Here is a 26,943-nt window from a genome sequence, read left to right on the forward strand (position 1 = left end):
GGGGCGGGGAAGGCCAAGGGCGGCCTCCCCAGCTCCGACCATTTCCCGCCTCCATCTCAATTTAATTGAAGGCAGAGGGGTCCGACGCCACGGAGAGACATCGCCAGAAAAACCTGGCAGCTTCCTAGCAGGATTGGGGTGTCCTTCCTTTGGAGGCAATCCAGGGCCCCTGGAGGGCACCCCCGACAGTGATTGCTACCCCGTCCAGAAAGAGACCTCCCCAACCTCACCATCAACCACCCCTCCCCCTCACACCATTGAGCTGCCTGCCCGAATGGCCCCGGTGACCCTGACCCCATTCACCTCTCCCAATGCAGGGCCTCCTGCAGTACAGACAGTGGCCACTGCTCCTGGTGGCGCTGCCGATACTGCAAAGCTGCTATCCTTCTGATTGGCCAGCAGCTCTAGAGGCGGAGCTCATCCCTTAAAGGGATGGCTTCCCCAACAGCAGGCAGTTAATTGCCTGACCACCGTTAAATAACTCTGGGGTCAAAAGAAAGGCCGAAGAGGGGTCTGCCCCCCACCCCGCCCCTCCCCATCTTCCAGTCCGCCGCCGGGACCCCTATTGCCGGAATAAAATTCAACCCAAGGAGGGGGCATAGTCTAAAAATTAGAGCCGACCTTGCAGGAGTGAAATTAGGAAACACTTCTACACACAAAGGGTGGTAGAAGTTTGGCACTCTCTTCCACAAGCGTCAATTGATGCTAAGATTGTAAAAGTTTATTATCAGATGGTATTAAGGGATAAGGGGCAAAGACGGGTATAAGGAGTTAGGTCACAGATCATCGAACCATAGAACCACAGAAAAATTACGGCACAGAAGGAGGCCATTCAGCCTGTCGTGTCCGTGCTGGCCAATAAAACTAGCCGCCCATTCTGATCCCACTTTCCAGCACCTGGTCCATAGCCTTACAGGTTACAGCACTTCAGGTGCATGTCCAGGTACCTTTTCAATGAGTTGAGGGTTTCTGCCTCCACCACCATTCCTGGCAGTGAATTCCAGACACCCACCACCCTCTGGGTGAAAAAACTTTTCCTCGTGTCCCCTCTAATCCTTCTACCAATCACCTTAAATCTGTGCCCCCTGGTAATTGACCGCTCCGCTAGGGGAAACAGGTCCTTCCTGTCTACTCTATCTAGTCCCCTCATAATTTTGTGCATCTCTATTAAGTCACCCCTCAGCCTCCTCTGTTCAAAGGAAAACATCCCGAGCCGATCCAATCTTTCCTCATAGCTGCAATTTTCAAGCCCTGGCAACATTCTTGTAAATCTCCTCTGTACTCTCTCCAGAGCAGTTATGTCCTGGGCCAGATGGGATTTATCCTAGGATTCTCTGGGAAGCCAGGGAGGAGATTACAGAGCCTTTGTCCTTGATTTTTATGTCGTCATTGTCGACAGGAATAGTGCCGGAAGACTGGAGGATAGCAAATGTTGTCCCCTTGTTCAAGAAGGGGAGTAGAGACAGCCCTGGTAATTATAGACCTGTGAGCCTTACTTCGGTTTTGGGTAAAATGTTGGAAAAGGTTATAAGAGATAGGATTTATAATCATCTTGAAAAGAATAAGTTCATTAGAGATAGTCAGCACGGTTTTGTGAAGGGTAGGTCGTGCCTCACAAACCTTATTGAGTTTTTTGACAAGGTGACCAAACAGGTGGATGAGGGTAAAGCAGTGGATGTGGTCTATATGGATTTCAGTAAGGCGTTTGATAAAGTTCCCCACGGTAGGCTATTGCAGAAAATACAGAAGTATGGGATTGAAGGTGAATTAGTGCTTTGGATCAGAAATTGGCGAGCTGAAAGAAGACAGAGGGTGGTGGTTGATGGTAAATGTTCATCCTGGAGTATAGTTTCTAGTGGTGTACCGCAAGGATCTGTTTTGGGGCCACTGCTGTTTGTCATTTTTATAAATGACCTGGATGAGGGTGTAGAAGGGTGGGTTAGTAAATTTGCGGATGACACTAAGGTCGGTGGAGTTGTGGATATTGCCGAAAGATGTTGTAGGTTACAGAGGGACATAGATAGGCTGCAGAGCTGGGCTGAGAGATGGCAAATGGAGTTCAATGCGAAAAAGTGTGAGGTGATTCACTTTGGAAGGAGTAACAGGATTGCAGAATACTGGGCTAATGGGAAGATTCTTGGTAGTGTAGATGAGCAGAGAGATCTTGGTGTCCAGGTACATAAATCCCTGAAAGTTGCCACCCAGGTTAATAGAGCTGTTAAGAAGGCATATGGTGTGTTAGCTTTTATTAGTAGGGGGATCGAGTTTCGGAGCCACGAGGTCATGCTGCAGCTGTACAGAACTCTGGTGCGGCCGCACCTGGAGTATTGCGTGCAGTTCTGGTCACCGCATTACAGGAAGGATGTGGAAGCTTTGGAAAAGATGCAGAGGAGATTTACTCGGATGTTGCCTGGTATGGAGGGAAGGTCTTAGGGGGAAAGGCTGAGGGACTTGAGGTTGTTTTTGTTAGAGAGAAGGAGGAGAAGAGGTGACTTAATAGAGACATATAAGATAATCAGAGGGTTAGATAGGGTGGATAGTGAGAGCCTTTTTCCTCGGATGGTGATGGCAAACACGAGGGGACAAAGCTTTAAGTTGAGGGGTGATAGATATAGGACAGATGTGAGAGGTAGTTTCTTTACGCAGAGAGTAGTAGGGGCGTGGAACGCCCTGCCTGCAACAGTAGTAGACTCGCCAACTTTAAGGGCATTTAAGTGGTCATTGGATAGACATATGGATGAAAATGGAATAGTGTAGGTCAGACGGTTTCACAGGTCGGCGCAACATCGAGGGCTGAAGGGCCTGTCCTGCGCTGTAATGTTCTATGTTCTATGTCCTTCCTGTAATGTGGTGACCAGAACTGTACGCAATACTCCAGCTGTGGCCTAACCAGCATTTTATACAGTTCCAGCATTACATCCCTGGGCTTTTGTATTCTATACCTCAGCCAATAAAGGAAAGCATTCCATATGCTTTTTTCACCACTCTATCTACCTGTCCTGCGACTTTCAGGGACCTGTGGACATGCACTCCAAGGTCTCTCACTTCTTCTACCCCTCTAAATATCCTCCCGTTTATTGTGTATTCCCTTGCTTTGTTTTCCCTCCCCAAATGCATTACCTCACACTTCTCTGGATTGAATTCCATTTGCCACTTTTCCGTCCACTCAACCAAATCATTAATATCTTTCTGGAGTCTACAGCTATCCTCCTCACTATCAGCTACACCATCAATTTTTGTGTCATCAGAAAATTTCCCAATCATGCCTCCCACATTCCAGTCCAAATCTTAATATATTCCACAAACAGCAAGGGACCCAACACTGAGCCCTGTGGAATGCCACTGGAAATCGCCCTCCATTCGCAAAAACATTCGTCAACTACTATCCTTTGCTTCCTGGCCCTGAGCCAATTCTGGATCCAACCTGCCACATACCGCTGAACCCCTGCACTTTCATTTTATTAACCAGTCTGCCATGTGGGGCCTCACTAAAGTCCATGTAGTCCACATCCACTGCACTACCCTCATCAATCCTTCTAGTTACTTCCTCAAAAAACTCAATTAAGTTATTAAGACATGATCTTCCCTTAACAAATCCATGCTGACTATCCCTGATTAATCTGTGCCTTTCTAAGTGGCAGTTTATCCTGTCCCTCAGAATAGATTCTAACAATTTACCCACCACCGAGGTCAGACTGACCAGCCTATAATTACTTGGCCTATCCTTCACACCCTTTTTAAACAATGGTACAATGTTCACAGACCTCCAATCATCTTCTATCTCTCCTGTATCTAGTGAGGATTTGAAGATGATCCTCAGTGCATCCGTTATTTCCTCCCTGGCTTCCTTTAACAACCTGGGATGCAATCTATCCGGCCCTGGCGATTTATCCACTTTCAAGGATGTCAGACCCTCTAGTACTTCCTCCCTCATTATGCTTATCATATCTAATATTTCACACGCCTCCTCTTTAACTACAACGTCTACATCAGCCCTCTCCAGCCATGATCTCATTGAATGGCGGAGCAGGCTTGAGGGGCTGAATGGCCTCTTCAATGTGCTGCCTGAAAGGGAGGTAGAAACAAATTCAATATTAACTTTCAAACAGGAATGAAATATATATTTATCAAAAAAAAAGACTTGCATTTATATAGCGCCTTTCAAGACATCAGGACATAGTGCTTCACACCCAATGAATTACTTTTTGAAGTATATTCCCTGTTGTAATGTAGGAAACACAGCAGCCAACTTGCACACAGCAAGCTCCCATGAACAGCAGTAAAGAAAAGTTTTCAGGGAGACACCAAGGGAGTGGGACTAACTGGATAGATCTTTCAAAGAGCTGGAACAGGCATGATGGGCAAAATGGCCTCCTTCTATCCTGTGTGATTCTGTGATTCTAACTGTTAAACCAAAGCCTGCAGCAGTTGTTCTTGGTGTTTGCCAGTTGTGTGTGCCTGGACCCACAAATATGTTTGATAGCATAATGGTAGGTAAAGATATTCCATCTCTAGTAGCTGTTCAACTCATTGGAAAGCCTTCCTTGATCTTGTACCACATTTTAGTCTTGACGAATTCTATTAGTGGCAGTTTAATACAATCACCCATTGCTCAGTTTGACTTGAATTGGCTACAACAGGACTATGTGGAAAGAGTAGGAGAGTGGGACGAATTGGACAACTCTTTCAAAGGGCCAGTACAGGCATGATGGGCTGAATGGCCCCCTTCTGTGTTGTGTGATTCTATGAACAGGACTTTGCAACTTACAACTAGATGCCTTGTTACTGGTTGAGCTTCAGTGAATGTTTTTATTTGTGCACTGCTGAAGACTTGTACATTCTTGAATTACAGTTTACATTTTATAAGTATATTAAGGGCAAGAGGATAACCAGGGAAAGAGTAGGGCCCATTAGGGACCAAAGTGGCAATCTGTGTGTGGAGCCGGAGGACATAGGTGAAGTTTTAAATGATTACTTTTCATTTGTTTTCACTGTGGAGAACGATGATGTAGGTGTAGAGATCAGGGAGGGGGATTGTGATATATTTGAACAAATTAGCATTAAAAGGGAGGAAGTCTTGGCTGTTTTAACAGGATTAAAAGTGGATAAATCCCCAGGCCCAGATGAGATGTATCCCAGGCTGTTATATGAGGCAAGGGAGGAGATAGCAGGGGCTCTGACACAAATTTTTAAATCCTCTCTGGTCACAGGAGAGATACCAGAGGATTGGAGGACAACAAATGTGGTACCATTATTCAAGAAGGGGAGCAGGGATAGACCAGGTAATTACAGGCCGGTGAGTCTAACATCTGTGGTTAAAATTGGAAAAAATTTTGAGGGACAGGATTAATCTCCACTGGGTGAGGCAGGGATTAATCAGGGATAGTCAGCATAGCTTTGTCAGGGGGAGATCGTGTCTAACAAACTTGATTGAATTTTTCGAGTAGGTGACTAGATGTGTAGATGAGGGTAAGGTAGGTGATGTAATCTACATGGACTTCTGTAAGGTTTTTGATAAGGTTCCACATGGGAGATTGGTTAACAAGGTAAAAGCCCATGGGATCCAGGGCAATTTGGCAAATTGGATCCAAAATTGGCTTAGTGGTAGGAGACAGAGGGTGATGGTCGAGGGTTGTTTTTGCGAGTGGAAGCCTGTGACCAGTGGTGTACCGCAGGAATTGGTGCTGGGACCCTTGCTGTTTGTAGTGTACATTAAATGATTTAGATGTGAATATAGGGGGTATGATCAGTAAGTTCGCGGATGACACGAAAATTAGTGGTGTCGTAAATAGTGAGGAGGAAAGCCTTAGATTACAGGAAGATATAGATGGGCTGGTAAGATGGGCGGAGCAGTGGCAAATGGAATTTAATCCTGAGAAGTGTGAGGTGAAGCGTTTTGGGAGGACTAACAAGGCAATGGAATATACAATGGATGGTAGGACCCTAGGAAGTACAGAGGGACCTTGGTGTACTTGTCCATAGATCAATGAAGGCAGCAGCACAGGTAGATAAGGTGGTTAGGAAGGCATATGGGATACTTGCCTTTATTAGCTGAGGCATAGAATATAAGAGCAGGGAGGTTATGATGGAGCTGTATAAAACGTAGTTAGGCCACAGCTGGAGTACTGTGTACAGTTCTAGGAGACACACTATAGGAAGGATGTGATTGCACTGGAGAGGGTACAGAGGAGATTCACCAGGATGTTGCCTGGGCTGGAGCATTTCAGCTATGAAGAGAGACAGGATAGGTTCGGGTTGTTTTCCTTAGAGCAGAGAAGGCTGAGGGGGGACATGATTGAGGTATACAAAATTATGAGGGGCATTGATAGGATAGATAGGAAGGAACTTTTTCCCTTAGCGGAGGGGTCAATAACTAGGGGGCATAGATTTAAGGTAAGGGGCTGGAGATTTAGAGGGGATTTGAGGAAAATATTTTCACCCAGAGGGTGGTTGGAATCTGGAACACACTACCTGAAGAGGTGGTAGAGGCAGGAACCATCACAACATTTAAGAAGTATTTAGATGAGCACTTGAAACGCCACAAGGCTACGGGCCAAGTGCTGGAAAATGGGATTAGAATACATAGGTGCTTGATGGCCGGCACAGACACGATGGGCCAAAGGGCCTGTTTCTGTGCTGTATAACTCCATGACTCTATGACAGTCAGCTTTCTGCCGATTTTACATTAAATATGTTGCCCACACTGTTTCAATAATGACAACTTGCATTTATATAGCACCTTTTAACATAGCAAAACATCCCAAGGCATTTCACAGGAACAATTATCAAACAGAATTTGACACTGAGCCACACAAGGGGATAGTGGAACATGTGACACAGAGGTAAGTTTTAAGTAGCAATTGATGAATTCAGGTCTGGAGCAGCCAAAACGTGCACGAGAATCGGCATGTGGAAACCCCAATTCTATAGGCCTAGTTGCATAATAAAATTGACAACTTGTTTGACTTTCTTGACACTGCTGGAAAATTGTACGCTGCTTAAACAAGTCAAATTGTCAGAAATTATTTTGCAAAGTTTTCTCAATAGCGATGTAGAGCTTTACAGCAAAGGAGCTCCTTCCAGAACTGTCAGCCCGGGAGCTATCTTGCAATGGTTTCACTGTAAGCATGTTCTGAGAAAAAAAATCCAAAAATAATTTTTAAAACACAAAAACATTCTGAGAAAAAAATTACCCAAAAAGGTTTTTAAAAAGTTACTGAAAACTTACTAGAACAATTTGAAAATAGCACAAACAGTGCATCTACCCCTTCCAGCTTCATTGTAAATGGAACTTCCCTTTTCATGCACTCCAGGTGAGTGAACAGAGTATGGCCTGCCCTGAACACATGCTATGCATTAATTCTATGTGTTACATGATATTTAACTACTGAATTGAAGTTCTCGCCCTTTTTTTGCAATAACACTTTGGATTGGCCAAAAAACTATTTGCAAACCGATGCTTTTTTAAAAATACATTCATTCATGGTATGTGGGCATTGCTGAAAAGTGACAATTTATTGCCCACCTCCTAATAGCCTTTGAGAGGTTTGTTACAATCTCTGTGAAAACCACCAACAAATAAAAAGAATCAAATCCGTTGATTGACCCCAATTTAGGAAACCAAACCAAATGGACAAGATTTCACTTTTATAAATTTTACTTTAACACTCAAACCAAAACCAATGTAAATTAAACATGAAGCAACGGACAGATCATGGTCAATGTATATATTACAAATTACACCTTAACTATTAGATACACAGAGATAGGTCTCACAGTTTCACTGGGCAGTCCACCCAGTAACAATGGTAACAATTACAGTCACACAGTTCTTCACAACTCTGAAGTTCCTCAGATAGAGTTTCAGCTCCTTTCTTCAAGGATTTAGTTGCTGTTCTTCTTCCGACAGCAGTTCCTACCCAATCCAAACTTCACAGCTGCGGTCTTCAACACAAGGTGCACTTCTCCAGAACCTCCTCAGCTCTGCTCAGGACAGTCTTGATAGTGTGGATTTACCAGTCTTCCCTTTATCTGAGTCCTTCAGTAACAACCTGTGTACTGTATGGCTGGGTCTGGTTAGTCGGCTACTTTAAGTAATAGAAACAGTTCCTGGATTCAGTCTTCACTTTCTTCTGCTTGCTGGCGCGCCACTTCTGCCTCATCTGCCTGATCGAGGGAGGACTCTGTCTCCTCATATCTGGTTCTAACCAGTGTCAGTTTCCCCAGAAATCTGAGGTTTTTCCAGCTTCTGTTTCAGTTTTTATTTTTGTTTCCCTCTCAGTGAGGGTCTTAAAAAAACAAGATTTGCAAACACAGATACACATCACAAGGTGGTGGTGAGCCATTTTCTTGAACCACTGGAGTCCATGTCCTGAAGGTGCTCCCAGTTTCTTGAGTCTTGGTGGAGCTGCAATCATCCTGGCAAGTGGAGAGTGTGCCATCACACTCCTCACTCATGCCTTGTAGATGGTGAATCACTTGCCGCAGAATTCCCAACCTCTGACCTGCTCTTGTAGCCACAGTATTTATTTGTCTGGTCCAGTTAAGTTTCTGTTTATTTGTTTAGAGATACAGCACTGAAACAGGCCCTTCGGCCCACCGAGTCTATGCCGACCATCAACCACCCATTTATACTAATCTTACACTAATCCCATATTCCTACCACATCCCCACCTGTCCCTATATTTCCCTACCACCTACCTATACTAGGGGCAATTAATAATGGCCAATTAACCTATCAACCTGCAAGTCTTTGGCATGTGGGAGGAAACCGGAGCACCCGGAGGAAACCCACGCAGACACAGGGAGAACTTGCAAACTCCACACAGGCAGTACCCAGAATTGAACCCGGGTCGCTGGAGCTGTGAGGCTGTGGTGCTAACCACTGTGCCACTGTGCCGCCCACTGGTCAGTGGTTAAACCACCCATCCCTAGGGTAAATATGGGTGTCACCATTGCACATATGGGCACTGATTGGAGCACAAAGGAAGATGGTTGTTGTTGTTAGAGGCCAATCATCTCAGTCCCAGGACATTGCTGCAGGAGTTCCTCAGGGTAGTGACCTCGGCCCAACCATCTTCAACTGTTTCATCGATGACTTTCCCTCCATCATAAAGTCAGAAGTGGGGATATTCACGGATGAATGCACAGTGTTCTGTGCCATTCGCAACTCCTCAGATACTAAAGCAGTCTCTCCTACATGCAGAAAGACCTGGATAATATTCAGGCTGAGGCTGATAGGTGGCAAGTGACATTTGTACCACACAAATGCCAGGCAATGGCCGTCTGAAACAAGAGAGAATCTAACCATTTCCCCATGACATTCAAAGGCATTACCATCGCTGAATCCACCAATATCCTGGGGGTTACAATTGACCAGAAATTTAAGTGTACCAGCCATATAAATGCTGTGGCTACAAGAGCAGGTCAGAGGCTGGGAATTCTGCGGTGAGTAACTCACTTTCTGACTCCGCAAAGCCTGTCCACCATTTACTAGGCACAAGTCAGGAGTGTGATGGAAGACAAAGCAGCCCACTTGATAATCATCCCATCCACCACCTTGGAACTATATCACTATTCCTTCACTGTCGTTGGGTCAAAATTCTGGAACTCCCTTCCTAACAGCACTGTGGGTGTACCTACACCCCAAGGATTGCAGTGGTTCAAGAAGGTGGTTCAGCACCACCTTCTCAAGGACAATTAGGGATGGACAATAAATACTGGCCTAGCCAGCGATGCCCACATCCCATGAATGAACTTTTAAAAATCCAGTGACGTGGACATCCTCCTGATTTCCCAAACCCCATTCATCCTTTTAGTAGATGCCAAAGTCTGTGGAAAATATAACCGATATTGTGTGTGTTTGGATCAGTGTAATGAAGTTAACAGCTAACCTGCAACCTATTTTCCATTCAGAATTCCTGCAATATATTATCAGATCCAGTGAGTTATGCCAAGTGAATCAACATTTAAAAGGTAAAATTTCGGAATGGAAATGAAATATTTGGCAAATAATGTCTCTTCTGCTAAGTTACAAAAATACAAGTAATACTGGAAGCATTGTGCTTAATTTTCTCCAGAGAATAAATGGAAAATTAATTCTTTGACAACTTGCTTGGATTCTTTGACACTGTTAGAAAATTGTGTGGTGCTTAAACAGGTTAAATAGTCAAAAGTTATTTTTGCAACTTTTGCTCAACAGCTACTGTATTCATAACATGAGCAACAAGTGCCTACACTCCAACTCTCTTGATTATGCAGACGTGATAGGTCTTAGCCATGATATTAATATTTAATGATGGCACTCTGGTTTCTGAGTCAGAAGATTGTGGGTTCAAGTCCAGAGACTTGAGCACAAAATCTAGGCTGACACTCCTATTGCAGTACTGTGGGAGTGCTGCACTGTCAGAGGTGCCGTCTTTCAGATGAGACTTTAAACTGAGGCCCTGTCTGCTCTCCAGCTGGATGTAAAAGATTCCACAGCATTATTTTAAAGAAGAGCAGGGGAGTTATCCCCAGTGGCCTAGCCATTATTTATCCCTCATCCCACATCACTAAAAAACAGATTGACTGGTCATTATAACTTTGCTGTTTGTGGGAGCTTGCTGTGCATCAATTGGTCACCATGTTTCCTACATGACCACAGGGACTACACGTTTAAAGTACTTCATTGGCTGTAAAGCCCTTTGAGACATCCTGAGGTCTGAAAGGAGCTCTATAAATTCAAGTCTGTCCTTTTGTTGGCTTCTTTTCTCCAACCCTGGTCATTGGTGTTTTGAGCTCCATCTCAAAGAAACTCCAATTCATCCAGACCTCTATTGCCCATTTACTACTCTGTTCACCTCTGTCCTCACTGAACTCCACTGGTCCCCTATTCCCAGGTGTATCGCTGTCCATAATTTCTATAGTCTTTTTTCTCTGTACTTAAGCACTCTTCTTCAATGATATGTTCTAGCATGTATTCTCTGTCTTCAGACCCTGCCATGTATCCATTCCTCAACTGTTTCACCATTGGTGGCGGGAACCTTAGCATCACACCCTGTTGTCCCGACCTATTTTCCATAACTCATCCAACTTCTGACCATTCTTCCCACCAACGTACCCGTTCATTTTTTTGTTTAAGTGCGTGGCCTCTTTAAACTTTATTGCACGGCTGTGCACGCGCGGTAACTTAAAGGTGCTGACTTGTGCTTGACCTGCATGTGAACTGCCGGGTTCCTGCGCAGCACCTGGCCACACAGCTTAGAGGGAACATTGTCTCTCTCCTTCAAAAACTTGCTCAAAACATATCTGTCATGCCAACATGCTATATGACAGTCATGTGACAAACCCCCCATCTATGCATTTCTAAGCTGGTGTTTCTCTGCAGCAGGCTGACAACCATCTGGACTCTGACAAGTGCAGAGCCAAGTTGGGGGAGGGGGGGGGAGGCGGTCCCTCCATTCTCTCTCTCTCTCTCCATTCCAACTTGCTGACTGTGATCACCTCTGCATACCCGGCTGCAACCAGAGACCCCTTGAAGGAAATAATCTGCATCGCTGTTTCCAAGACAGCCACTAAAGCAGCCATCTAGCTCTTCAAACCGGAAGCCTCAGGACGACTGAATTCAGCTAGAAGCCAGCCGAATCACCAAACTCCACAGACTGTATACCCCATTTGATCTATGGACTCTATTGACCAATCTATCCTTCCCCACTCTGTAACCTATTTGTGTTAGTGTGTGTGAAACTCGAGTGTATGTTTATGTAAAAGTTGGAACGTAGTTTATTATTTTACTTAGATCGGTTTAGGTGCAATAAAGCTAATCTCTTTCTTTGTTAAACTCAAGAAAACCTGTCTAATTGGCTCTTTTTTATGATCGTAGCACATAAAATAATCAAAAACTCATTGAATTGGCAAGTACAGCCACTTTTAAAAAGAATTAAACCTGTTGTGGTCAAAGAAGAGAGGGAAGCCCTTCGACCCCTCCTCACCTGACCATAGCATATTTTTTTGATTGTGCTTTTAACTACTTTTAACTACTTCCTGACAGCTCTCTGTCTTCCTGCTCAATGTGTCAGCCACAGCTGATCGGGTTGCCACTGGGCCGGAAGGTTGTGGGTCAAAGCCCCACTCCAGACACCTGAGCACAATAGCTAGGCTGTTAATCCCAGTGCCAGTACTGGGGAGTTCTGCACTGTAGGAGGTGTTATCTTGTGGATGGGACATTAAACCGAGGCCTCGTCGGCCAGGTGGACACAAAAGATCACATGGACATCATTTTGAAGAAGAACAATAGAGTTCTCCCCCTTGTCCTGGGTAATATTTATCCCTCAACCAACATCACTAAAGCAAATTATTCGGGCATTATCACATTGCTGTTTTTGGGTGCGTGCAGTACACAAATTGGCTGCCACATTTCCTAAATTACAGTGATCATACTTCAAAAATGTTTCATTGGCTGGTTCACTAATGTCCTTTAGGGAAGGAAATCTACCGTCCATACCCGGTCTAGCCTACATGTGACTCCAGTCCCATGACAATGTGGTTGACTCTTAATTGTCCTTTGAAATGACCTAGCAAGCCACTCAGCTGTCAAGGGCAGATAGGGATGGGCATATGGTTCGGAAGGGCCGGGGCGTGCACCAAAACATGGGAGGAGCGAGTAGCCAAGGTACGACAAAAGTTGGGCATGTGGGGGCAGCGATCTCTCTCCATTGTGGGTAAGAACCTGGTCATCAGGTGCGAGGCGCTCACGTTGTTGCTCTACGTGGCGCAGGTCTGGCCCATACCCCACTCCTGCGCCGTGGCAGTCACCCGAGCCATTTTCCGCTTCGTCTGGGGATCTAAAATGGACCGGGTCCGGAGGGACACGATGTTCAAATCTCTGGACAAGGGCGGGAAAAATGTACCCAACGCGGCCCTCATCCTGATGACCACCTTCGTGTGCGGCTGCATCAAGCTATGTGTAGATCCCCAGTACGCAAACTCCAAGTGTCACTACGTGCTGAGGTTCTATCTGTCCCCGGTGTTGCGAAGGATGGGCCTGGTCACATTGCCGCGGAACGCACCATGCAGTTGGGCGGCGCCGTACCACCTATCCTTCGTGGAGCAGTTTCTGCGGGAAAACACCTTCGACCACCGGTCCATCAGGCAGTGGTCTGCACGGAATGTCCTCAAGGCCCTACGGGAAAAGGAAACGGTGGATCCTGTCGGATGGTTCCCCGAGCAGACCGTCAAAGTCATTTGGTGGAATGCCTCATCACCAGAACTTTCAAACAAGCACCAAGACGTAGCTTGGCTGGTGGTGAGAAGGGCCCTCCCTGTCAGATCCTTCATGCACACCCGAAGTCTCGCCCCCTCCGCACAGTGCCCCCGCGTTGGCTGTGGTGGGGAAGAGACGGTCGCACACCTCCTCCTGGAATGTGCCTTTGCAAAGCAGGTGTGGAAAGAGATGCAGTGGTTTTTGTCAAGGTTCATCCCAAGCAGCTCTGTAACACAGGAGTCTGTGCTCTACGGGCTGTTCCCAGGGACGCACACCGAGACAAACATCAACTGCTGCTGGAGGACTATTAATTCGGTGAAAGACGCCCTTTGGTCTGCCCGAAACTTGCTGGTCTTCCAGCGCAATGAGTTGTCCACCACCGAATGTTGCAGACTGGCACATTCCAAGGTCCAGGACTACGTGCTGAGGGACGCACTAAAGCTTGGGGCAGCCGCAGCAAAGGCTCAATGGGGAAAGACCACAGTGTAAGGTTCCCCCACCAAGCTGGACTGAGGGGCTGGATCCATGGGAAACCCCTCGAACTGTATCGTTAATATTCTGAATTGCTGTAAATGTAAAACTGTAATTGACATGACAATTGTGAAACGGAAGGGTTGGGAAGAAACTCATGACAGTATTGAAGGAAACTGATCTCCCTTGCAATGTTTGTATTTTTTGGTGCTGTTTGGAAACTGTTTGGCAATGTAATTTTTACAGATTTTTATGAATAAAGTATATTTTGGAAATTAAAAAAAAAGATAGGGATGGGCAACAAATGCTGGCCTTTGGGACATCCCGAGGCTGTGAAAGGTGCAATATAAATGCAAGTCTTTCTTTCAAGTCCTGCAAACCCCCTGTGACATGCCTTTGGATATTTGTTTAAACGAAAGGTGCCATTAAAATTGCAGGTTGTTGTTATATGGCTTTGCATACAGCAGTCAGAATAATTATGGATTGCCGCCAATTGCTGAACAGGAGGTCTTTACCTCGCCTACGAGGTAGGTCGTTTGAGGTAATACTCACGATTGGATAAGCAGGCATGGAGATTAGCTCATTTGAAAGTCCTCGCGATTTTTCAGTGAATAAAATTTCTCTTTATTTGCTCAATCCAGACCCCTCTAAATTGTGAAAGGTTTGGATAGACTAAATAATATTAAAGATTATCATTGTAGTTTTCACTCATGTGGAGAAACCAGGGAAACTGGGGATAATTTCCATAGAGTAGAGAAGGTTAAAGGGAGATTTAATGGAGGTTTCAAAAGTATGAGGTGGTTTTGATAGAGTAAATAAGGAGAAACTGTTCCCACTTGCAGGAGGCTCAGTAACCAGAGGGCACAGATTTAAGGCAATTGACAAAAGAATCAGAAAGGGGAGATGAGGAGAATAGTTTTTTACACAGCGAGTTGTGGTGATCTGGAATGCCCTGCCTGAAAGGGTGGTGGAAGCAGATCCAATAGTAACTTTCAAAAGCAACGACAACGTGCATTTATATAGCACCTTTGACATTCCAAGGCACTTCACAGGAGCATTATAAAGCAACATTTACTCTGAGCCACATTAGGAGGTGTTAGGGCAGATTACCAAAAGTTTGGCCAAAGAGATCAGTTTTAAGGAGAGTTTTAAAGGAAGAAAGGGTGATCGTGACAATCACAGGCAGAGAGAAATAGAGTTAATGTTTCAGGTCTGTGACCGAGTTCTGATGAAAGGTCACAGTCCTGAAAAGTTAACTCTGTTTCTCTCTCCACAGATGCTGCCAGACCTGCTGAGTATTTCCAGCACTTTCTGGTTTTATTTCAGATTTCCTGCATCTGCAGTATTTTGTTTTTATTTCAGCAAAGAGTTGTCAGTAGAAGTCAGGAATCAGTGGTGGAGGGCAGAAAAATAATTCATAATAACATCGCAGCCTAAAAGGATAAAGCAGCAACTAACCTGTGTATAATGCAGGGGCCCTTTAAACAGAGCTGCTGAAGGATCCTTGTTGCCTGTTAGTGCTACGAGTTGCTGAGTGAGTTTAACATGTGGATCAAGCGTGAATTTGACCAATATCGTAAAAGTTCCTACAACTCGAGTAGGCCATTTATTTAATTATTTCAATGAAGCTTTTTAACTCCTCTGGCATGGGTCCTAGCCTCACAACTCAATATGGTGGGTGTGCATTTCTAAGGCCACCAGCCTTATTGGACCTTTCTGTTATACATCAGATCAAATTGTGAAACCAGATATGGTAATGAATAAGCACCGTCCAATCTGCTGAGTAAATGCAATGATATAATTTGATACGTGTTTTAATCATTCCTACAAATAACATCAACAGCCACAATTAATCCACCCATGAACTTTAAGGAAAGCAAATAATTAATCTACTAGAAAAAATTAGGTCAACAACCTATCAACAGGAAGCAGTTTAACCAATCAGGTATCTCCATCTCTTTTATTAATGAGTATTTGGGCAGCTAATTTTATCCACAGTGTTACGACCAGGTGAGAAGGGGTCTAGGGGTTCCCGCTCAGCCTTTGCCTGGATTAACAGGAACAGGGTTTAATTTTAAAAACACCGTGTTTTTAGCTCGCCTTCAGTGAATCCTTGTTCACCGCTTTCTAATTGTAAGGCAAAGAAATCAGACAGGTTTTCTTATATTTAAACAAGAAAGATGAAAGTTTATTAATCTTAAACTCTAATTCGGTTAACAACTTATATATGCGACGCGACCATGCTAGCATGCATACACGATAAACACACATGCAGATAGAGACAGAAAAGGTAGAAGGAATAAAGGGGAAAAGTTTGAGGCAATATCTGGTAGTTACAGTCCTTTGAATGTGATGCTGAGTCTTTGGTTGCCGGTAAGTCTTGCTGTTCGTTGGGGCCCAGTGCACACTTTAACTTGTTTCGATGTAGGTGTCTTCTCTCTCTTGAAGTTTACGTGTCTTCAGTGGGTCCGGAGGCTTGTGACAAAGCGAGAGAGAGCCAGCCAGGACAGAGGCTGTCTTATGCCAGATTCAGTTGCAAAGGGCAGTCTGTGTCTTCAAACTGTCCTGTGTCTAATTCAAAAAACATGGACCAGCCGGTTTAACCACTTCTGTGTTTGTGGATTCTATCATCTCAGCAGATCCTGGAATGTGAGCTTCTTTACACCTTCAATGTCAGGTGATCAAAATCCATTTGGGTTATGTCATGCAGGCTCCCACCTGCCAATGATGAGGCATATTAATTTTGCCACACATGTTATCTTCCTTCTCTTTTTAAATTTGATTAAAAACTGGATTACACTTTTTAAAAAAAAATTATTCGGTACCAAGTTAGGAACTACATCCTCAGACACCAGCTGAATACTCACTTCAAATTAGAAGAGTATTTGTCACAGATTTCCACTTCTGTCTGAAATGTCTGATCTTTAACCACCCAGTGCAGAGGAGGTGTGGGCAGGTCAGAGGATCTTCTTGAGGGCCTGGGCCAGGGAGGAGGGAGGGTGGTGGGGGGTGGGGGCAGGGGGAATGGCCGATCTGACTGCCTGCTTCTCACAAACGTACAACCCTGACATTCCATCAAGGACAGGCTTCTCCATCAAACCTGTTCCACATGATGCCTGGAGTATTGTGAATACCCCCTCCCCTGCAACCAAGCCATCGCCCGAGTGAGGCAAAAACCTGAGGGGACAAAGCTCAATTCCAATAAGGAGGAAATACTCTGGAAACCTCTCCTCAGGCAATCTAAACCAGTCTAGGAGATCCCCTGAAGAATCCGTGTGCAATGGTCACCGACCAGTTGTACATTGAGCAAGTGGAAGCCTTTCCTGTTGATGAAGGCCACTGCCTGGTCTGTGGGAACCTTGATGGCCGCAATTGAGCAGATGATGACACCCTGCACCTGGGGCAATCCAGCAATGGCCCTGAACCCTACAGCCCTCTCAGCTTGACTCTCCGGCTCGGTGCAGAAATGCATGTACTTGCTGACCCTCTTGAAGATGGCGTTGGTGATCATCTTAATGCAACGATGAGCCGCAGACTGGAAAATCCCACTGATAAATCCAGCAGATCCCTGGAATGATCCCGAGGAATGGAAAATTCAGCACCACAGTGACCTTCAACGCGACAGGCATTGGGGGACCCTCCCCTCCCTATTGGGCTCAGCTCAGCCTGCACCAGGGTGCACAGCTCAGGAATGTTCTCGCTGGAGAGGTGCAAGCTTCAGCACCGCTGCTGCTCCAACATTTGCAGGAAGCTGAGCCTCTGATGGTAGACCCTCTCCAGGAGGTATTGTCACTTGCACCCAAGAGGCTGATTGCCTGCCCCTCTGCACCCTTCTCCTTCCTTTCAGGCTCCTGATCCTGGTGTCCCTCTGGTTGTTGATGCCCTGCTCTTGGTGGCTGCAGCTCTCTCCCTCTCTCATGCTCCTCCTCCCTGGAGGTCTCAAAGTCTGAATGAATGAGGCCCATGACAATTAGCTACACTCAGTTCTCTGGGCCTCCCATCCTGCTCCATAGATACGGCTGCCAAATACAAGAGGGCACTGAAGCAGAATGCGCACGCTGCGCTCGACAAGTTTGCCCCTGCGCCCAATTGCTACTTCTACTGCCCAACCAGCTCCACCCTCCCATTCAGGGCACATTAACCACTCGTAATGGCTGCTGCCTGCAACCAACACTGACCTCCCGCTAAGCCTCCGCCTGGTTATAGCTGGCGAGGCTCTGAATCTCCATTGTTGCTGTGCACCCGTGGAAAAAATTAGGAAAACCTGTGAAAATCGCTGTTAATTGCCTGTTTAACAAGCTTAATTACCTTCTCGCCTCGCTCTAGCACGATCACCTGCCACAACGTGACGGCATGGGGCTTCCCTCCCGAAGCCTTTGTTTCAATTTTGACAATCCTCCATCTCCCAGCCCGTCTCCAGCCCATAATTTCTAAAGTATTTCTTTTGGCGATCGGAAGGACTTTGAGCTCACTATTTACACACTCTCTCCAACTTTTTTCTAGCCTTAATGGAAATCATAATATTGCCCATCATTTGTGCTGGCAATGTGCTGATGTACCAGAATGGTCTATTTAAGCAACAACCCTCCTCCCAGCCACAAGCTATGGCAAAAAAAAAAATTGATTGAGGTCTTCTCTGATGGAATGGACTGCTCCACAAACAAAACTAGAAGTGTTTTTTTAAAATACATTTCTTTTGCATCTGGAGTCTTGCCTACCTTCACCTCAACCAACCGAGCATCACAGCAAAATTTGACAGTGTTCCTGTTTCTGAAGTGAACACATTAGCAAAACCAGTCCAGAGTGAACGAGGGTGCTGAGTTCTGCGTAGATTGACCCAAAAGCAGGTAATGAGTTATATTTATTGCTTTTTTTCCAATTCTCATAATAAATGTTAGCTGGACAATTATCAGAGAGTTATAATGTTCTGCCAAAGAAGTTCTGCCAACTTCCAGATTAATTCTAATGAAGATCGGTGTTTTTACTCGTCTTTAAATTATAAAGATCTTTTTTGAAAACAGAACTATTTTCAGCGTTCCCAGATTTGCCGCAGAATTAATTGCAAAATGCAGTTACATTGAGTTTCATCTTTGCTAATCCTAAACTCTCTCCCAGTTAGCCAGTAACCCTTGGTCTGGGCGAGAGGGAATTTATACGTCAGTTCCAATGTTATTATAATAGGATTCCGACACCTTGAGCTATCGACTATTCGCATTGTGCAACTTACTGTCAACCTTACGCCCAAGATTGTGTAGCCATATTAGAGTTTACATTAAACCTTTTCAATAAGTGATCAAAGGCAGTGTGAGTAGAGATGATACTTTATAGAGTTGTGTTTTATAATGAATGTGGATTGGTGTAAATGAATTCACTGGAGATATCTGATAGGTTGTTTGGAATTTTAATCGGTGGAGTGGAACAATTGGAATACTAATATCTATAGCCAGAAGATGCAAATTTAAGGTAATTGGAAAATGAACCAAAGGGGCAATGAGGAGAATTTATTTTACACAGTGAGTTGTTGTGATCTGGAATGCACTACCTGAAAGGGTGGTGGAAGCAGATTCAATAGAAACTTTCGAAAGGGAATTGTTGAAAAGGAGAAATTTGCAGAGCTATGTAGAAAGGGTAGAGGAGTGGGAGTCATTGGAGAGCCCTTTCAAAGAGCCAGCAGAAGCAAGATGGGCAGAATGGACTGCTTCTATAATCAAGGTAAGGTATGTCATTGTTGGCAATGGACCATTAAAGCATTCTCAGGCCAGGTGTGACACAAATTCTATGACTCTCATGAGCAGGGGTGCTGCCCTGAACTGTGCATCTCTTCCCCTACCAACCATCCCCCCACTATTTCCTGCTGGCAATGGGTGGGCAGCAGAAATGCTGCGCATTGTAGGCGGATGTGCGATGCCAGTACACCAAGCTTGTGCTGATCAGGAGCTTATCAAATACCCGTGATGCTGCATTAACCCAGTCTCAGTGTTATTTTAGTTACAGGTGTGGGACTCACATGCCAGTAGAAAGTTCTTTCACTCTCTCTTTATTGCACCATCTGGTAACAGGTAGGCATTACATCACCTTCTATCAGCCACTGTCATCTTTACAAGGGTTAGCAGTGAACTTAACTAATCCTTTCTCCAAAGATGTTTCTTTAAGGTAATATATTATCTGATACGCTTTCGCTTTTATTTTGTGATTGCTGTTCGTTTATAAATGTGCCTTATGCTGCGGTTAACACAAGATCTGCTCTTTGAGTAGCGTACAGGACAGCATTGAGTGGTACCGTCCTCAATCACAGCAGCTCTCAAGTAAAGGAAAGCAGAAGTAAAGGCCTGCTCGGGTCTGCAAAACAAAACCTGACCCAAGCCCGACAGAACCATATCCGACCCGAGTCCGACCCGGCTCGAGTCCTTCCATTTTTTCCCGCGCCCGACCCGAACCGACCATCAGTTAACATACCTTCCATTTTTCATTTTCTTGCTGATCTGCACAAGCTTAAAATAACTGTAAAAGAAAACACCTTTCTAGTCAAAAAATTACATTAACAGTGGAGCCACTTACCTGTGATAGAGCGAGTCTGACCCAAGCCCAAATGCCGGACCCGGAAGTGCAACCCGACCCGACCCGAACCCGACACATGTCATTGGGTCCTGTCAGGTTCGGGTCGGGTAGCAGACCTTTAATCAGAATTCTACACAGGCACAATGAGTGAGTGCAGTTTTCCTCACTGGCTTCCTCTGGTGATAACATTTCTGATAATAGTAAAGAGTTAACAGAAATTGCTGGAAAGAAATGTCAAGTTCATGTCCCCCTCTATTATTAACATAGAATATTTTTGTCCCAACAGTAAGGACTTGATTTGAGCTCAGGTCCCTGAGATGAAAGGCGAAGGCACCATCTCGTTCCCCAAACCTGGGAATTTGATGAGGTTTTGCTAGGTTGTGTTTCCCATGTTGGTGCTATGTCACTCTAGTGTTATGTAAGTTGGAGGGAAAGGTAGGTTGTCAAAAGAAGACTAAATAGAAGGTGAGGAACATTAATGACAGTCTATTGCCTGAGGGATTCAGTAGTGTAGTGGTTATGTTACAGGGCTAGTACTCCAGACGGCTAGACTAATGATTGGGAAACATAAGTTCAAATGTAGGAAATTTAAATTCAATCACTTAAACAAATCTGGACTGCTGGGTAGGGGAAAACTATTTATTTGGGCAGTTTTAAAATCTTTGTCTTTTGCGAGGAGCAGCCTTGATAGAACGGGGTGCGGAGCGGACTTTCAGCTGAGCGGTCAATTTCAGTAAGTTACAAGTTAATCCCTTTTTTGTTTCGGAGGACCGGGGACTGCTGGGTAGGGGAAAACTATTTATTTGGGCAGTGGCAGTACCCGAGACACTACACGTGTAGTGTCTCCCACCCACCCTCCTCCTCTAACCAAAAAAAAAAGGACTCTAGGGTGTTGATAAGGTAAGCTTTTTATTTAAAACTTCAGTCCGTCGGATTGCTGAGCGAACAAGTTTTGACTTTTTTTTTCGTTTGGTTTTTCAGTAGATTTATTGGGAATCTAGAATAGTGGGAATGGAGGTAAAGGCAGTTGTATGTTCCTCCTGCAGAATGTGGGAGGTAGGGGTCGCCAAGAGTGTCCCTGCTGACTGCATCTGCGGGAAGTGCACCCAACTCCAGCTCCTCGCAGACCGCGTTAGGGAACTGGAGCTGGAGCTGGATGAACTTCGGATCATTCGGGAGGCGGAGGGGATTATTGACAGGAGTTATAGGGAGGCAGTCACACCTCAGGTAAAAGAAGTAGGTAGATGGGTTACCGTCAGGGGAAGGAAAGGGAACCAGCAGGCAGTGCAGGGATCCCCTGTGGCCGTTTCCCTCAACAACAGGTATACCGTTTTGGATACTGTTGGGGGGGACGACTTACCAGGGGTAAGCAATGGGGTGCAGGTCTCTGGCACAGAGTCTGTCCCTGTTGCTCAGAAGGGAAAAGGGAAGAGGAGCAGAGCATTAGTCATTGGGGACTCCATAGTTAGGGGAACAAATAGGAGGTTCTGTGGGAACGAGAGAGACTCACGGTTGGTGTGTTGCCTCCCAGGTGCCAGGGTACGTGATGTCTCCGATCGTGTTTTTGGGATCCTTAAGGGGGAGGGGGAGCACCCCCAAGTCGTGGTCCACATAGGCACCAACGACATAGGTAGGAAGAGAGATGGGGATTTAAGGCAGAAATTCAGGGAGCTAGGGTGGAAGCTTAGAGCGAGAACAACCAGAGTTGTTATCTCTGGGTTGTTGCCTGTGCCACGTGCTAGCGAAGAGAGGAATAGGGAGAGAGAGGAGTTGAACACGTGGCTGCAGGGATGGTGTAGGAGGGAGGGTTTTGGTTTCCTGGATAATTGGGGCTCTTTCTGGGGTAGGTGGGACCTCTACAAACAGGATGGTCTTCACCTGAACCAGAGGGGTACCAATATCCTGGGGGGGAGATTTGTTAGTGCTCTTCGGGGGGGTTTAAACTAAATCAGCAGGGGAATGGGAACCTAAATTGCAGTGCCAGTGTACAGGCTGTTGAGAGTAGTGAGGTAGGGGATAAGGTTCCAGGGACGCAAGAGGGCACTGGCAAGCAAGAACTTGGTTTAAAGTGTGTCTACTTCAATGCCAGGAGCATCTGGAATAAGGTGGGTGAGCTTGCAGCATGGGTTGGTACCTGGGATCCTGATGTTGTGGCCATTTCGGAGACATGGGTAGAGCAGGGGCAGGAATGGATGTTGCAGGTTCCGGGATTTAGATGTTTCAGAAAGAACAGAGAAGAGGGTAAAAGAGGGGGGGGTGTGGCATTGTTAATCAAGGAAAGTATTACAGCGGCAGAAAGGACGTTTGAGGACTCGTCTACTGAGGTAGTATGGGCCGAGGTTAGAAACAGGAGAGGAGAGGTCACCCTGTTGGGAGTTTTCTATAGACCTCCGAATAGTTCCAGAGATGTAGAGGAAAGGATAGCGAAGATGATTCTCGACAGGAGCGAGAGTAACAGGGTAGTGGTTATGGGGGACTTTAACTTTCCAAATATTGACTGGAAATACTATAGTTCGAGTACTTTAGATGGGTCTGTTTTTGTCCAGTGTGTGCAGGAGGGTTTTCTGACACAGTATGTGGACAGGCCAACCAGGGGCGATGCCACATTGGATTTGGTACTGGGTAATGAACCCGGCCAGGTGTTCGATTTAGATGTAGGTGAGCACTTTGGCGATAGTGATCACAATTCGGTTAGGTTTACCTTAGCGATGGGCAGGGACAGGTATATACCGCAGGGCAAGAATTATAGCTGGGGGAAAGGAAATTATGACGCGATTAGGCAAGATTTAGGATGTGTAGGATGGGGAAGGAAACTGCAGGGGATGGGCACAAACGAAATGTGGAGCTTATTCAAGGAGCAGCTAATGCGTGTCCTTGATAAGTATGTACCTGTCAGGCAGGGAGGAAGTTGTCGAGCAAGGGAGCCGTGGTTTACTCAAGAAGTTGAAGCGCTTGTCAAGAGGAAGAGGGCGGCTTATGTTAGGATGAGACGTGAAGGCTCAGTTAGGGCGCTTGAGAGTTACAAGCTAGCCAGGAAGGATCTAAAGGGAGGGCTAAGAAGAGCAAGGAGAGGACACGAGAAGTCATTGGCGGATAGGATCAAAGAAAACCCTAAGGCTTTCTATAGGTATATCAGGAATAAACGAATGATAAGAGTTAGAACAGGGCCAATCAAGGATAGTAGTGGGAAGTTGTGTGCGGAATCAGAGGAGATAGGGGAAGCGTTAAATGAATATTTTTCATCAGTATTTACAGTAGAGAAAGAAAATGTTGCCGAGGAGATTACTGAGATACAGCCTACTAGGCTAGATGGGATTGAGATTCACAAGGAGGAGGTGTTAGCAATTTTGGAAAGAGTGAAAATAGATAAGTCCCCTGGGCCAGATGGGATTTATCCTAGGATTCTCTGGGAAGCCAGGGAGGAGATTGCAGAGCCGTTGTTGTTGATCTTCAAGTCGTCATTGTCGACAGGAGTAGTGCCGGAGGACTGGAGGATAGCAAATGTTGTCCCCTTGTTCAAGAAGGGGAGTAGAGACAGCCCTGGTAATTATAGACCTGTGAGCCTTACTTCGGTTGTGGGTAAAATGTTGGAAAAGGTTATAAGAGACAGGATTTATAATCATCTTGAAAAGAATAAGTTCATTTGCGATAGTCAGCACGGTTTTGTGAAAGGTAGGTCGTGCCTCACAAACCTTATTGAGTTTTTCGAGAAGGTGACCAAACAGGTGGATGAGAGTAAAGCCGTGGATGTGGTGTATATGGATTTCAGTAAGGCGTTTGATAAGGTTCCCCACAGTAGGCTATTGCAGAAAATACGCAAGTATGGGGTTGAAGGTGATTTAGAGCTTTGGATCAGAAATTGGCTAGCTGAAAGAAGACAGAGGGTGGTGGTTGATGGCAAATGTTCATCCTGGAGTTTAGTTACTAGTGGTGTACCGCAAGGTTCTGTTTTGGGGCCACTGCTGTTTGTCATTTTTATAAACGACCTGGATGAGGGTGTAGAAGGGTGGGTTAGTAAATTTGCGGATGACACGAAGGTCGGTGGAGTTGTGGATAGTGTCGAAGGGTGTTGTAGGGTACAGAGGGACATAGATAGGCTGCAGAGCTGGGCTGAGAGATGGCAAATGGAGTTTAATGCGGAGAAGTGTGAGGTGATTCACTTTGGAAGGAGTAACAGCAATGCAGAGTACTGGGCTAATGGGAAGATTCTTGGTAGTGTAGATGAGCAGAGAGATCTTGGTATCCAGGTACATAAATCCCTGAAAGTTGCTACCCAGGTTAATAGGGCTGTTAAGAAGGCATATGGTGTGTTAGCCTTTATTAGTAGGGGGATCGAGTTTCAGAGCCACGGGGTCATGATGCAGCTGTACAAAACTCTGGTGAGGCCGCACCTGGAGTATTGCGTGCAGTTCTGGTCACCGCATTATAGGAAGGATGTCGAAGCTTTGGAAAGGGTGCAGAGGAGATTTACTAGGATGTTGCCTGGTATGGAAGGAAGGTCTTACGAGGAAAGGCTGAGGGACTTGGGGTTGTTTTCGTTAGAGAGAAGGAGGAGGAGAGGTGACTTAATAGAGACATACAAGATAATCAGAGGGTTAGATAGGGTGGATAGTGAGAGTCTTTTTCCTCGGATGAGGATGGCAAACACGAGGGGACATAGCTTTAAGTTGAGGGGTGAAAGATATAGGACAGATGTCAGAGGTAGTTTCTTTACGCAGAGAGTAGTAGGGGCGTGGAACGCCCTGCCTGCAACAGTAGTAGACTCGCCAACTTTAAGGGCATTTAAGTGGTCATTGGATAGACATATGGATGTAAATGGAATAGTGTAGGTCAGATGATCGGCGCAACATCGAGGGCCGAAGGGCCTGTACTGCGCTGTAATATTCTAATTCTAATTCTAAAAAAAAAAGCTAGTATCAGTAATGGTGATCATGAAACTACCAGATTGGTGTAAAAACCCCTCTAGTTCACTGCTATTCTTACTCAATCTGGCCAATACGTGACTCCAGACCCACAGTAATTTTGTTAACTCTTAACTGCCCTCTGAAATGGCCTTGCAAGCCACTCAGTTGTATTCAAGAAGTTGTATTCACCTTCTGAAGGGCAATTAGGGATGGGCAATAAATGCTGGCCTAGCCAGCGACACCCACATCCCAGGAACGAATAACAAAATTGCACTCCTCCACCCTTTCCACATCGCCATTTTCTTTTTTTCTTCAGATAATTATCCAATTCCCTCTTGAAGGCCTCGATTGAACCTACCTCCACTACACTCAGGCAGTGCATTCCAGATCCTAACCACTCGCTTGCGTAGAAAAAGTTTTTCCTCATGTCGCCATTATTTCTTTTGCCAATCACTTTAAATATATGTGCTCTGTACGGTAGCCACAGACCACAAGAATACCAGACATTCCTGCCAACCCACACGCATTTGCACACTTCTTTAATTAAATTAATTATAATAACTATTGATTCAAACCTGTTGCTCAAAGGAGTGACCTTACATAATGGACGCAGTGTCTTAGAACGAGCCAAACTTGGGGAGCTTGTATATTTCCAGTTTATAATGAACCTTGGAGGAGCTAAATCAGGTAAAAAAAAATTCAAGTGATGCTTTTAATCGGGAAATGTGTGTACTAGTGTTGAGCCTGCCTAGTAATCTGATCCATTTTATGGGCAGCACTATCCAGGTTGAGAATAGGAGCAAGGCACAGACAGACATGGAGAGTTTTTTAAAAGCAAAATACTGCGGATGCTGGAAATCTGAAATAAAAACAAGAAATGCTGGAACCACTCAGCAAGTCTGGCAGCATCTGTGGAAAGAGAAGCAGAGTTAACGTTTCGGGTCAGTGACCCTTCTTTGGATGGAGAGTTTTTTGCCAGGCTGCTGTTGTGTCTCTCCTTGTGGCATCAGTGTGGTTCTATGTCTACATCAATCACGGCACAAGTGAGGTAACAAAGTAACGTGAGAGCATCATAAGGAATCACACACAGATAGATCTGATAGGATCTTTGCTGGGTGCTACGGTGGCCTTTGGGTGGGATTTTGCAGGCACAGGCATAACTAATAATTTTAATTTTAAATGGTTCCCGATAGGTTAGGCACTTCAAAATAAAAATACCGGTCAAGAAGGCATCCGGTTCAAATTGGTTACCAGACAGGGGACAGACCACCAGAAAATTGGACTGTCTAGTATAAAACCAGTCGAATGGCCAACCTAGTCCTCTGGTTCTCGACCCTTCCCCTAATGGGAACAGTTTCTCTCTATCTACTCTACCCAGACCCCTCGTGATTTTGAATACCTCTATCAAATCACCCCCTCAATTTCCTCTCCTCCAAGAAGCCCCAGCTTCTCCAATCTATCCACATAACTGAAGTTCCTCATCCCTGGAACCATTCGTGTGAATTTTTTATGCACCCTCTATAAAGCCTGCACATCCTTCCGAAAGTGTGGTGCCCAGAATTGTGGCTGAACCAGTGTTTTATAAAGGTTTATCATAACTTCCTTGCTTTTGTACTCTATGCCTTTATTTATAAAGCTCAGAATCCCAGAATAACCACTTTCTCAAACTGTCCTGCCACCTTCAACGATTTGTACACATATACCCAGGTCCCTCTGCTCTTGCACCCCTTTAGATTTGAAACCTTTATTGTATGTTGCCTCTGCCCT

General features: G+C 45.3%; 1 protein-coding gene across 1 annotated transcript in view; it reads left to right on the plus strand.

The window, feature by feature from the left end:
• The first annotated feature begins 19,395 nt into the window (after positions 1 to 19,395).
• LOC137370250 (matrilin-4-like) overlaps positions 19,396 to 26,943 on the plus strand; it is a 36,072-nt gene continuing 28,524 nt past the window's right edge. The window contains exons 1-2 of the mRNA XM_068032628.1: positions 19,396 to 19,426; positions 25,765 to 25,863. Coding sequence (XP_067888729.1) covers positions 19,396 to 19,426; positions 25,765 to 25,863 — 130 coding nt within the window. The remainder of the gene's footprint in view (positions 19,427 to 25,764; positions 25,864 to 26,943) is intronic.

This window comes from Heterodontus francisci, chromosome 5 (assembly GCF_036365525.1).
Source record: "Heterodontus francisci isolate sHetFra1 chromosome 5, sHetFra1.hap1, whole genome shotgun sequence".
Lineage (NCBI taxonomy): Eukaryota > Metazoa > Chordata > Chondrichthyes > Heterodontiformes > Heterodontidae > Heterodontus > Heterodontus francisci.